The sequence below is a fragment of the Prionailurus bengalensis genome, chromosome D4 (assembly GCF_016509475.1).
Source record: "Prionailurus bengalensis isolate Pbe53 chromosome D4, Fcat_Pben_1.1_paternal_pri, whole genome shotgun sequence".
Classification (NCBI taxonomy): Eukaryota; Metazoa; Chordata; class Mammalia; order Carnivora; family Felidae; genus Prionailurus; species Prionailurus bengalensis.
Genome location: NC_057359.1, coordinates 80,325,234 through 80,338,455, shown reverse-complemented (window position 1 = coordinate 80,338,455; position 13,222 = coordinate 80,325,234). Strand labels below are relative to the sequence as shown.

Below are 13,222 nucleotides of genomic sequence, written 5' to 3'. Positions count from 1 at the left end.
ATTATTTGGTGGCATGTTCTTCAAAAGCCTTAGAAATATCACTCCTTGAAAATAAAACCCCTTTCTCTCCCCATTTTCTACTTCCCATGTGTCTTATCTGAGTTTGCATTTCTGTGCTTTTCAGTCTGCCCCGTGGTCTTTGTATACACCTGTCTCCACCTCTCTCTGTGTTATTCGCCATCCTTTCCATTTTGGCTCTTTCTGTCCTTGCTTCTCTGTTTCTCTCTTTCTCTCTCTCTCTCTGTTTGCTTCCTCCTTCCTTTTTACTATTTTCTCTCCTCCCTCTACTTTTCTTTTTTAAAATATTGGTAGTATAGCGTTAATGTGTTCATTGGACTTTCTAATTATATTTTATTTAGTGTTTTATATTTCACTATATATAGTACATATTATCATTTGTAATATAAAAAATATAATCATTTTTAAGATGAAAATCTTTGTTCCCTGTTCTTAGCTTAGAAAGCTAGAACAGAGTGTTTTACTTTTTTATTCTTTGAAAATGTGTTGCTATTAAAAATCAACTTTAGTATAATTAAAATGTGTTACTTAATATTCACTGTGGGTCACTGGCTTTTAAGAGAGAAAGAGTTACCAAGCTAAAGCAAGTTTTGTATGTGCTTAAAGTATCTAAATAGAATTAGGCCGTTCTATAATCTAAGGCCATGCCTCTCTCTACTGAGTTAAATGTGAATAATTTATACTTTGGTGGGGAAGAAGAAAAATTATTTCAGAATTGTTCCGCTTAAAAAAAAAAAAAAGTGATGAGCTGCTGAAATGGATCTGGACTGTTCTGGCAAACAGGTGCAGGTTAAGAATTCATTTGACCAATTGGTAGGAGGGGTCCCGGTGACCCTGAGCGCACAAACGTTCGATGTAAACCAAGAGATGTCTAACTTGGAGTCGAAGAAAAGTGTAACACGTTCCAGTGATGGAGTAGCTTCGTTTATGGTTAATCTTCCATCTGGAGCAAGGATGTTGGAGTTTAACGTGAGCTGAATTCTCCTGTTGGACTTTCTGGGACAATGTGTGCTTTTTGACTGTGTGTTTTGGCTAGTGTGCAGAACAGATGCAGTAGATTTTAAACATGAGTCCAGAGAACAGATCCGCAATTTTGCATTCAAAGGCGGGGGGGAGGGGGGGGGACGGGGTTGGGGAAGGCACCAGAGGCAATATGCTAATCCATTGCCTGGTTCTTGAGGAAGATAAATCTATCATTTTCTATTTGGGAATTAATGATTTTCTCTTACATTAGCAAGACTTTATTAGAATAGGTATAGCTTCAGAATAAGTATAGCAGTGGAAGTCAGCGGTAGAAACATTCTCTCCCTCACCCCTACTTCTTATCTTTTTTCAGGGACACAAAGGGGTCACAGATGGAAGTTTCCCTTTTTCCTAGCTGCATAAGCCACTCTACTTTAGAGCTCAGTTAACAGGCTTCTCTCTCAGCAACTAATGTTTAAGTTCCCAATCCGCCCCCGCCCCCGCCCCATAAATGATTAGTTAATGCACATTAATGACAGTTACATGCATACATTCACTATCATCTACTAAGCACTTAGGAAATGCTAAGAGCTTTCTGTTGAACACATTTAATACCCAGTTAGTCAGCTCTATGAATTAGAGAATATTATTTTTGCCATTTTGCTGCTGTGGAAATATAGGCTTCTAACCTCTCTTGTGATTAACTTATCCAGAGTTAATAAATGGTGGCTCTGGGATGCAAACCAATGCATAGCTCACTCCAGAGTGTGAGCTAATAACCCCTTTGATAACAAAGGGGTTATTAGCCATGATATCATTTCTGCCCCATTCCATATTTATAAGTACACTTCCGTGATGCTACCTTACAATGAAACTGGACCAGAAAGTCTGTGCGATGTTCACTCCTGTCCCCAGTCCTCAAGGCCTCCTCTTGCCACCCTTCTCTTACCCCCAATCCCTGCCAACTCATGGGAAGAGGAGTCCCCAACTTGCCAGGACATTTCAGGAAAGGTGCCAATATTTGTTCCGGAAGCGTCTTTGCCTCTCCCCTTCACCAGACTTTCCCACCATGGCTCATAACCCCATATTATTCCAATTATTGTCCATAGTCTTTGTAAAGTTACTTGATATCACAGCTGTACAAACATTGGAGTAGTGGAGGGTTTTTGTTTTTTCCTCTTTAGCATCTGGTGTTGTGAAAGTTAGAAATTTATAAAGCAAAGAAAGAAATTTACAAGGTATGTTTCATAAAAAATATTTCATCACAGTCCACATATCTTTTTTGAAATTTCCCTTTTCAGGTCAAGACTGATGACCCAGATCTTCCAGAAGAAAATCAAGCCGGCAAAGTTTACCAAGCAATAGCATATTCATCTCTCAGCCAAAGTTACCTTTATATTGACTGGACTGGAAACTATAAACCTTTGCTTGTGGGAGAATATCTGAATATTATTGTTACCCCCAGAAGTCCATATATTAACAAAATAACTCACTATAATTACTTGGTAAGTACAGTAATGATAGATTTAAAACTATCTATTCCCCCACCTTGAACATTTCTCTTTGCTTACAGAGGAACATTAGAATGACCCCTTATATTTGTTTTTACAAGGTACTTTCAAGGACATAATTCAATTTGATAATCAGTTTTTTCAAAAACCTTTGAGATGGGTCATGATTTTCATGACCATTTCCCAGATGAGGAAACTGAGGAACGGAGAGGTTAAAACGCTCACCATGGTCACTCAGCTTGGAAGAGGAATATTTTTTTATTTGAACTGGGAACCTCTGACTCCTTATCTGATACGCCCTTCGCCTAAGAGAGCCTGATTACTCCACAGAGACTGATTAAATTTTCACATTACCTCTGCTCTATTTCATGGCCAAAGATTACAGGCCTAAACCTATTTCAAATATGTGCATTTCATTGGCATAAAAGGGAGACTCAAATCCTGCTCTTAAGAGTTGAGTCATTGGGGCGCCTGGGTGGGGCAGTCGGTTAAGCGTCCGACTTCAGCCAGGTCACGATCTCACGGTCCGTGAGTTCGAGCCCCGCGTCAGGCTCTGGGCTGATGGCTCGGAGCCTGGAGCCTGTTTCCGATTCTGTGTCTCCCTCTCTCTCTGACCCTCCCCCATTCATGCTCTGTCTCTCTCTGTCCCAAAAATAAAATAAAGCATTGAAAAAAAAAAATTAAAAAAAAAAAAAGAGTTGAGTCATATGATATCTACCCCAATTCTACCCTTTAGCAACATCCCTATTACATCCCTTATATTAAACAAAGGTGGCCAATCAAGCCTATAGGTGAAACCTAGGACAGAAGGTGGGGGAAATCTTAAGGGCTTCCTGACATTGCCAAAGAAATGGAATGAATTATTCCAGTGGCCAGGCCAAACAGGTGGTGATAGCTTTTTCAACATTTTTGAGAAAGAAGTTTAAAAAAATAAATGAGGAACACAGATCATATTGATGGATGAAGAATTATGGGACCTGTTTAGGAACTATGTACCAAAACCACATATGCAGTCTATTTAAGTTTGAGGACAATTTAAGTTTGAGAACATTTTGGGTTCATGTGATTTGTAACTTGTTTTTTAGCCATATGCCTCCAATACAGAACCTAATCTCTGGCTTTAAAACTTAATTCCAGGGGTACCTGGGTGGTTCAGTTGATTAAGCATTCGACTTTGGCTCAGGTCATGATCTCATGGCTTATGGGTTCGGACCCCGCATCAGGCTCTGTGCTGATAGCTCAGAGCTTGGAGTCGGCTTGGGATTTTGTGTTTCCCTCTCTCTCTGCCCCTCCGCTGCTTGCACTCTGTCTCTCTCTCTCAAAAATAAATAACATTAAAAAATTTTTAAAAAAGGGCGCCTGAGTGGCTCAGTTGGTTAAGCATCCAATTTCGGCCTAGGTCATGATCTCACCGTTCCCGAGTTCCAGCCCAGCATCAGGCTCTGTGTTGATAGCTCAGAGCCTGGTGCCTGTTTCAAATTCTGTCTCCCTCCCTTTGCCCCTCCCCTACTTGCACTGTCTCTCTCTTTTTCTCAAAAATAAATAAACATTAAAAGTAAAATTTTTAATTAAAAAAAAAACCTTAATTCCCAAATAAGATGCACTCTATTCATGCATCCATTTTGTTTTAATCAATAAAACAAAAGAGATTTTAGTGACAGCATGATCACTTTAAATAGATTTGGGGTCAACTCTTAGCTCTCTGATTTCCTAGTTATGTGATTTTGAGCTAAAATCAGTATGACATTTAGTTAATTCCCAAGCCCCAGTCCCTTTATCTATCTACACAGTGGGTGTAATATTCCTATCCAACTGACTTGTGAGAAAGAAAAGAATTAAGTAAACGGAAAGGTTCCTGACCTTTCCTGGTTCCTGTTAACCAGGAACCTTTCTTTCTCTTTAACATACTTTCTACTCCATCTCCAAGCTCCATATTGAAAGCAAAACTTTTGTTTTTTAACATGGTCACTACTGCTGTTTATTTTTAGATTTTATCTAAGGGCAAAATTGTCCACTTTGGCACAAGAGAGAAACTTCCAGATTCATCCTATCAAAACATAAACATTCCAGTGACACAAAACATGGTTCCTTCAGCCCGTCTCCTGGTCTATTACATCGTCACAGGAGAGCAGACAGCAGAGTTGGTGTCTGATTCAGTCTGGTTAAATATCGAAGAAAAGTGTGGCAATCAGCTCCAGGTAAGCCACAAATTATGAGTCACAATCAAATTTTCTTCTGAATAAAGGAGACTATAAATATAACTACTTGTGAAGTTTTGTCTCATGCAAATAACCTTGTCTTTTCTTTTTCAAATGATCTTTTAGGTTCATCTGTCTCCAAGTACAGATGCGTCGTATTCTCCAAGCCAACATGTATCTCTTAATATGGCAACTGAGTCAAATTCCTGGGTGGCTTTATCAGCAGTGGACAGTGCTATATATGGAGTCCAGAGAAGAGCCAAGAAACCTCTGGAAAGAGTTAAGTGGTGCATGGCCTTGGTTACTGGGTCTTGGGGTGGCTCTGTATAATGCTTCACAAAGTGTGGCCCCAAGGGTAGGTTGTGGGGAAGAATTAGGGAAGACTGGATCTGCTCTTCTGTAAATATCCTCAAAACAATGGCTCTTAGGAAGGTAAGCTATCCTCATGTTAGTCTCTAAAACATTGATTCATCCTTTTTTGTTTTTCCAAGTGTAGCATATGACCATAATGGCAATTATATTCCTGGGGCAAAAGTGCCATCAATTTGGACGATTTTGAGATTGAACCTGGAGGCGGGGGGCTTTATAAAGTGGCAGCATAATGGAAGACTGGATAGGCAGCCTATGGAGACTTTTCTGTTTTTTGTTTTCTTTTTTACTCTCATTAAAATCTGGAACAAAAGAATGTGAGAATTATTCACTTCCCCTAAGTTCCCATTTATCTCCCCTATGCCCTGCTAACTATTTTGTAGGCTTGAATTTCTTTGAACAAAAAACAAAGATAACTATACAGTTAAAACCATTCAGAAAAGAAAAAAAAAACATTTGGGATCAAAATTAAAACTGGAATAAGCTTCCCCAAACAAGTTCTCACCCACTTAGAACCTAGAGCCTTCTTCCTCTAAACATAAGAGGTTGTGCTCATTTCTTTTTAGCAACTTAAAAATTAATTTGTCTGTTAATTTAGTCATTCATGCATTTATTTATTTGTTTGTTTGTTTGGATCTTATATTGACCACAGCATTCATTCTATGTCCAACACACCATGGGTTAGTTCCTAAGAATCTTCTCACCAAAGCGTAAAACTTAGTTCTTGTTTTAATATTGAATGCGTGTGTATTTATAAATATAAAAGGACACACTAAAATAATGAAGTTGGGAAATCTGGTCTTTGGCCGTTTGACAGATGAACGATGGCCTGATTTGTTCTACCCATGTGACAGCCAGTACCTTTAATTCTTCAGGGAAACAATTTATACATCTAAGTAGACTCCACATTTTGCCTTGAGTTAATTCCTAAGAATTATTAAATTAGCTAACCACCTCTGGACAGGTATTTCAAGTCTTAGAGACGAGCGACCTGGGCTGTGGGGCAGGTGGTGGCCGCAACAATGCAGATGTATTCCATCTGGCTGGACTCCTCTTTCTCACCAACGCAAATGTAGATGACACCCGAGAAGATGGTAAAATGTTCAGCTTTTTTTTTTGGTTTATTCTTCAAAATGATTACTGAAATTTACATTGATCAATTCACATTGATACCATTTTTGTAATTGTCTTCCACAAATTCTCTACACTGATCTTAGAGAGACATGACTACGTAATGCCCCAGTACAAAATGTTTTACTGGCCATCAAGATAAAGTACAAAATCTTTAGTGTAGTCCTCGGGGATCTTCCATGGTCTTCTCCCCAGCTCTCTCCAATTATCTTTTGTCTTGCTCTATCTTACCTGAGGTTTAAGCTGTGCAGACCCAAGTGTAGTTCTAGGGGTGGCCCTCTGCTATTTTATTTTATACCTTTAGGCCTTTCCCCATCAGGACTGCTTTCCCTTGTATTAGCCTGGAGAAGCTGATAAAAGAATCCCCTCCTCAATAAGGTTTCTTCCCCATACAGAATTGATCATTCCCTCCTCCTTTCACAGAGAGAATACTGTGGGGACTAGCTCTATTTATAAGTAACACAGTAGCAGGGCATCACTGAATATTCTTCCATTTCGTTATGTATTTTGCCTCAGCCAATGCACTGTGAGCTCTTGAAGGACAAGGACCACATCTTAATCATATTCTTTCTGTGGCTATAAAACTGTTCATAATTATATTTGACCTGTTATTCATAATAACAGAGCACAAAGAGCAAATAATAAAAGTAGCATACCCAACAAAAACTTTGCTCACTTTAAATGCTTAGATATTTCTCTGTAATCAGTGGGTCAAAGAGGTTGCAGGATTCAAAGCCAAACTTGGATCAAACAAGTCAAACTAGAGGACACTAGATCATGAGCTCCTCTAAGGTAAGATAAATGTTAAGATGTGTTGTGCACGGTGCCTAGTCAAACACAGGCTCTCAGAATTTGTGGAATACATGAATGACTTATGAATGTTTTAAGTACTTAAATAATTTCATGGAATTTTCTTTTTTGTCATTTTAACTCTTTTTTCCTTCTTCTTCTTCCCCTCCTCCTTCTCCTCCTCCTCCTTCTCCTTTTCCTTCTTCTTCCTCCTCCTCCTCCTCTTCTTCTTCTTCTTCTTCTTCTTCTTCTTCTTCTTCTTGTCTTCTTCTTCTTTTTCTTCTTCTCCTCCTTCTCCTTCTCCTTCTTCTTCTTCCTTTAACAGATAAGCCCTGCAAAGAAATTCTCAGGCCAAAGAGAATGCTGCAAAAGAAAATACAGGAGGAAGGTACTCTAAAAGTTTGATGCAATTGTAAAAAGGTTATGATCCTATTATTCAAAAGCTGGAGAGAACGAACCATTATCTAATTATTCCTAATCCAAATGGAATGGATGAAAAGAAAGATATGTACAGATGTCTTAGCTTACCTCTCTCAGAAATATGAATCCAAATAACTCTACAACTTCATTTGGCATAACCTCAGTCTGAGGAAAAGAAGTATTATTTCTATCTCTAAAGTTAAAAGGTTAACTTTTTACTTGTTACAAATATTTCCTCTGCATAGACTTCATTTGGCAATTAAAATTATATTCTTCCATTTTCTTCTGACCAAAATCATGATTTGATTAACTTTGGAGTGTACCTAGAAACCTATTTCTTCTATGCCGTGTATTTAACAGCTGATAGTATTTTGGATTATTCTTTGGGAAATCAGTCTCACAGAAATTATTTTTGAACAATTATTTAAATGGAAATATGATCACTGGTGATATTAAAAGAGGAAGAATGTTGAACTGAAAGTCGGTGGCCAGAGTTCAACTAATAATCATGCTTAGGGTAAGATAAGAATTCCTTCCATCTATACAGGAGTTATTTTAATTCCAACCCTAGTTCTAAGTTCTAACAATATGAAAGACACTGAGTAGTTTGGGCACTTATGATAAAATATGAGCACTTATTGGGACGCCTGTGTGGCTCAGTTGGTTAAGTGTCCAACTTCGGCTCAGGTCACAATCTCATGGTTGGTGAGTTCAAGCCCTAGGCGAGCTCTGTGCTGACAGCTCAGAGCCTGGAGCCTGCTTCAGATTCTGTGTCTCCCTCTCCCTCTGCACCGCCACCCCCCCACCTCATGCTCTGTCTCTCTCTCTCAAAAATAAATAAACATTAAAAAATTTTTATTCATATTCATTTTTATACATTCAAATTTATATTCGTTAAAAATATTTTTTTAAATATTAGCTCTTACGATGCCACCAGTGGAGTTCCACAAACCACATCCTATAAGAAAAGTTTTAAAAAGCAGGATATGTGGCTTAAAGCAGGAAGCACTTATACAGTGCTGATAGCCATCTTCAAATATTTGAAGGCTTCTCCATTAACTTATTTCACTCAAAGGGTGCTGAACCCAAGGTGCCAGTGTCAAAAGTCAGTATTTAGCTTAATTGCAAGAAGCTCTTTAAACATTTAATACGAATGAGAATGATCTGCCTTATGAGACCACATTCTCCCCATTCCTGGAGTACCCAGCTGAGTGTGGGGGGTCACTCACCTAGCCTTGGCTGTTGCTAGGGGTCCGGGGGTGGGGGCAGGGTCATGTGGCCGTAGACCCAAGGACCCCTCAGGATCCCTTCTGAACCTGGGGTGCTACGACTCTGTGCATAATCAAGGACATTTGCATCATTACTATTTCAGTTGCTAAATACAAACACACAGTATTGAAGAAATGTTGCTACGACGGAGCCTACCTTAACGAAGATGAGGACTGTGAGCAGCGTGCTGCCCGCATTACAATAGGTCCCAGATGCGTCAGGATCTTCAAGGAATGTTGTCTTATCGCAAAGAAGCACCGTGATGAGGATCCTCTTAAAAACATCCAGCTGGGAAGGCTGCGTGAGTTTGACATTTTCTATCAGAATTCTGCTCAGTATGGGGAATCTTGTATGATCCTGTTCTGCTAAAAAAGGACAGTTTTCATGTTTTATTTAAAATTGAAATTAGACTGGGGCTCCTGGGTGGCTCAGTCAGTTAAGTGGCCAACTTTGGCTCAAGTCACTATCTCACAGTTCATGAGTTTGAGCCCCACGTTGGGCTGTGCTGACATCTGGGAGCCTGGAGCGTGTTTCAAATTCTGGGTCTCCCTCTCTCTCTAACCCCTCCCCTGCTCATGCTCTCTCTCTCTCTCTCTCCCTCTCTCTCAAAAATAAATAAACATAAAAAAAGAACAAAATTTTTAATTGAAATTAGGAAAAAAAATGCTCATTAGAAGAAAATCAGTTATTGTTTTGGGGAATCAAAGGAGGCATATGTAGTAGAGAACAGAGCGCACAGGGCCACAGTCAAGACCCAAGGGCAAGTGTAAGGCCAGCTCTTTCTATAAACTTGAATCATTATGTATCTCCTCTGAGCCTCAACCTCCTCATTTTTAAAGCAAGAAGTGTAGGCTTAGATGATCTCCAACATGCCTTTGAGTTCTAGAATTCTAGGGTTCTGTGATATTACAACCATTAAAAATTTTGTTGATGCCTATGTTGACCAAATATAGCAAACAATTTCTAAACCTAGCATGAGGTTAAGTGTACTTACACAAAAGATTAAATCTTCCATTTCAATAAAATATATTTTCAGGATTTAGAAAACTCTCATTGATATGTTTCCAGAACTTTCAGGACTTTCATTGCATCTATATCTAATCAAAACAAAAGGAACAAAAGCAGAATGACAGCTCCTGTTTTCAGAATCTGTTTCTCTTAACAGTGTGTCTTAAACAGCGTCCACCCGAATGGATATATTTCTGCAAACGTAAATTTTTGTGGTCATTTCTTAAAAACCATGTTATTAGAGATATTTGGGTTGTTTTCAGATGTTTGCTTATTTCAAGGAGCATTTTCACAAGCCACCTAGTACATATATTTTTCATTGTCCGGTTTTTCAACTATAATCATCTGGTTTGGCTTCCACTGCATGGAACTGAGTTTCTGCTATTGCCCCCAATCCACCCCACCTCTCTGGTGCTCCGCTCTGCCCCTCATTCTAGACAGGTTGGCCTCCCAAAACTCCTATGGGTTTTGCAACTCTGTAAAGGTCTACATGGGTTTCTTTCCCTGCTCTGCAGCCTGAAAACTGCCTGCAGACAGTAAACCTGGACAATTTCAGGGTTCACCAAACCAGTGTCCCTTCTCTCAGGAATCATGGCCCTGGGTCACTTATGCTCTAATGTCTGAAAACTGTTGTTTTATATAACGTGCCTGGTGTTTTTAGTTCCTGGGGATTTTTCTTTCTTGATTTTTTTTTTTTTTAAGGCAAAAGAGTAACTCTTATCAGTGCATCTTGGACAGAAGCAGAAATTCTGTCCATTTTATTAAGGGAAGTAGAAATAAATTTCCCTTAGGTAAACCTTCTTTATTTTATAATATAAACACAATTACTGTAATAGTAAAAATGCAAATAACTTTATAGATTGATGAGTATCTTCTATAATCTCAGGAACACTAAACATTTAGCAATTTAAGAAACAAATCATTGAAGATATTTTTGTGCTTTATTTGTTCTCTCAGTACTATTAGTGGAGAAATTCCAAGACCTTTAAAGTTCTATTTTGTGGGGCGCCCGGATGGCTCAGCCCATTAAACGTCCAACTTCAGCTCAGGTCACGATCTCACGGTTCATGAGTTCAAGCCTTGCATTGGGCTCTGTGCTGACAGTGCAGAGCCTGCTTGGGATTCTCTCTCTCCTCTCTCTCTCTCTGTGCCTACCCTGCTTGCACCCTCTCTTTCTCAAAATAAATGAATGAACTTTATTAAAAAATAAATAAAGTTCTATTTTGGGGGGCACCTGGGTGGCTCACTTGGTTAAGCGTCTGACTGGCTCAGGTCATGATCTCACGGTTTGTGGGTTCAAGCCCTGTGTTGGGCTCTGGGCTGACAGCTCAGAGCCTGGGGCCTGCTTCAGATTCTGTGTCTCCCTCTTTCTCTGTCCCTTCCCCGCTTGCTTTCTGTCTCTCTCTCTCTCTCTCTCTCAAAAATAAATAAGCATTAAAAAAAATTAATAAAGCTCTATTTGAAAATCACTAAACAAAATGTTTCATTGACCTTTCAGAAAGTATTTAAGTTATAGATTAATGTCTGATCACGTTTTAAAATTTGGCTCTAAATAAAATGTGTGTTGTTTTTTCATAATCACATATACTTTTTCCCCCCAGATATAAAGACCCTGTTACCAGTGAGCAAGCCAGAAATAAGGAGCTATTTTCCAGAAAGCTGGTTATGGGAAGTTCATCATGTCCCCAGAAGGTATTATACTTCTTTGACTTTCCTCTGAAAAATGTGGGAAAATGCAAATATTATGGCCAAAAATCTGGAAACTGCCCATTTCCCAATAGTTTATTTAAGAGTTAAGGCAATATTACCATTTGGTTAAATTTTGTTTTATTTGCTTTACCTTTTTTTTTTTTTTAACTGTGTGCTTTGCTCTAGTCATTACTTCCAGGACAAAATTAACTCTTGGTAAGGAAGGGTACTATTCTATTTAATTTCATCCCGCTTCAGTAAGCCTTTGCTCAAATGTGTGCTATATGCTGCAGTGAGCAGCCATCATCTTGTCTTGTCTTTTCTTTTCTGTTCTTTCTTTCTTCTTTTTCTTCTTCTTCTCCCTCTTCTTTTTTTTTGGGGGGGGGGTGGGGAGAGCAGGGAAGAGACAGATAGAGAAAGAGAGAGAGAATCCCAAGCAGGCTCCATGCTGACAGTGCAGAGCCCGACACGGGGCTCAAACTCACAAACCCTGAGATCATGACCTGAGCTGAAATCAAGAGTCAGATGCCCCATTTTATTTATTTATTTATTTATTTATTTATTTATTTATTTATTTATTTATATTTATTTTTGTGACAGAGACAGAGAGAGAGAGAGAGAACAGAGGAGAGGCAGAGAGAGAATTAAGCAGGCATTTTCATCCTGAAATATCTGTATTAGGAAATAAATACTGATTAATAAGAAGAAAGATTCTCTTCTTGTTTTTCAACACACTCTTAGGGAATGCCTACTCTATCCCAGGCATTGGAAACAGTGATGAACAGTGCTGAGTCCCTGAGCATCACTGTTCCTTGGGGGCTCAAAGCATCGACTTTTCAAGCCCCAAGGCCCAACACTGGCATCAGTCTTAAAATGGGTCTCCTCGTCTCTACCCTCGTCTTCTCTAATTTTCCCTCCACAGTGTCACCCATTTCAGCTGACATTCCCCCAGGGCTAGCACTTCCTCTGGTAAGCCTTCCCACCACTCTCCCCCACCCTATCAGTGCCTGGGGTAATTACCCCTCCCAATCAACCCTGTTGCCTATATCATACAGTGTTATAATGGCCTGTTTACCTGCTGTCTCCCACATGAGAAGGATTCTTTCAGAGCAAAGACTAAATTCAGATTACTGTTTTATATTCCAGACCTGGCATAGGGTCCAGCTTGTTAGAGGCACTCAAATAAATGTGTTGAATCAATGCACACTGGCTCTGAACTTTTTAAATGATTTATTGGTACAGTTATTACAATGAACTACAATGTATTTACTTAAGTGTTTCTTCTACTAGACTATAAACTATTTGAGAATAGGTTTTTGTCTCGTAAGTGCTGCATATTCAATATTTAGTGCTATGCCTGACTCAAAGTTGGTGGACAACAGCTGTTTGTTGGATCAAAGAAATAAATGTATAAGCTTAATCTTAATCAGAATTTTTTCATTATGGGGGCACCTGGGTGGCTCAGTCGGTGGGGCATCTGACTCTTGAGTTCAGCTCAGGTCATGCACGGTTCAGGATTGGGCCCTAGTCGAGCTCCATGTTGACACAGCAGAGCCTGTTTGGGATTCTCTCTACCTCCCTCCCCCACCCTGCCCTCTCTCCCTAAATATATATTAAAAAAAGAAATTCTTACTTATGTTGACTTTGTTATGAGCACCGTTAAGATGCATTACCTTTCTTCCCTATTTTAGAACATAGCACACGATAAATATTTTTTCTGTATGTTTTGAGTTTGCGGTGTTTCCAAGGCATCTTTCTGAATTTGAATTCTCATACAAGTGAAATATTTAAAAACAAGCAACAAGGGTTCCAATGACAGCTGGTGCTCTGATGACAATGAGCTGGTGGAAAAATCAA

General features: G+C 39.2%; 1 protein-coding gene across 1 annotated transcript in view; it reads left to right on the top strand.

Annotated features, from left to right (window-relative positions):
- Positions 1–13,222, top strand: part of C5 (complement C5) — an 88,829-nt gene that overhangs the window by 28,008 nt on the left and 47,599 nt on the right. Inside the window, exons 11-18 of the mRNA XM_043565226.1 lie at positions 802–987; positions 2,283–2,486; positions 4,481–4,690; positions 4,817–4,969; positions 6,024–6,153; positions 7,305–7,367; positions 8,772–8,969; positions 11,278–11,368. Of these exons, the coding sequence (XP_043421161.1) occupies positions 802–987; positions 2,283–2,486; positions 4,481–4,690; positions 4,817–4,969; positions 6,024–6,153; positions 7,305–7,367; positions 8,772–8,969; positions 11,278–11,368 (1,235 nt within the window). The remainder of the gene's footprint in view (positions 1–801; positions 988–2,282; positions 2,487–4,480; positions 4,691–4,816; positions 4,970–6,023; positions 6,154–7,304; positions 7,368–8,771; positions 8,970–11,277; positions 11,369–13,222) is intronic.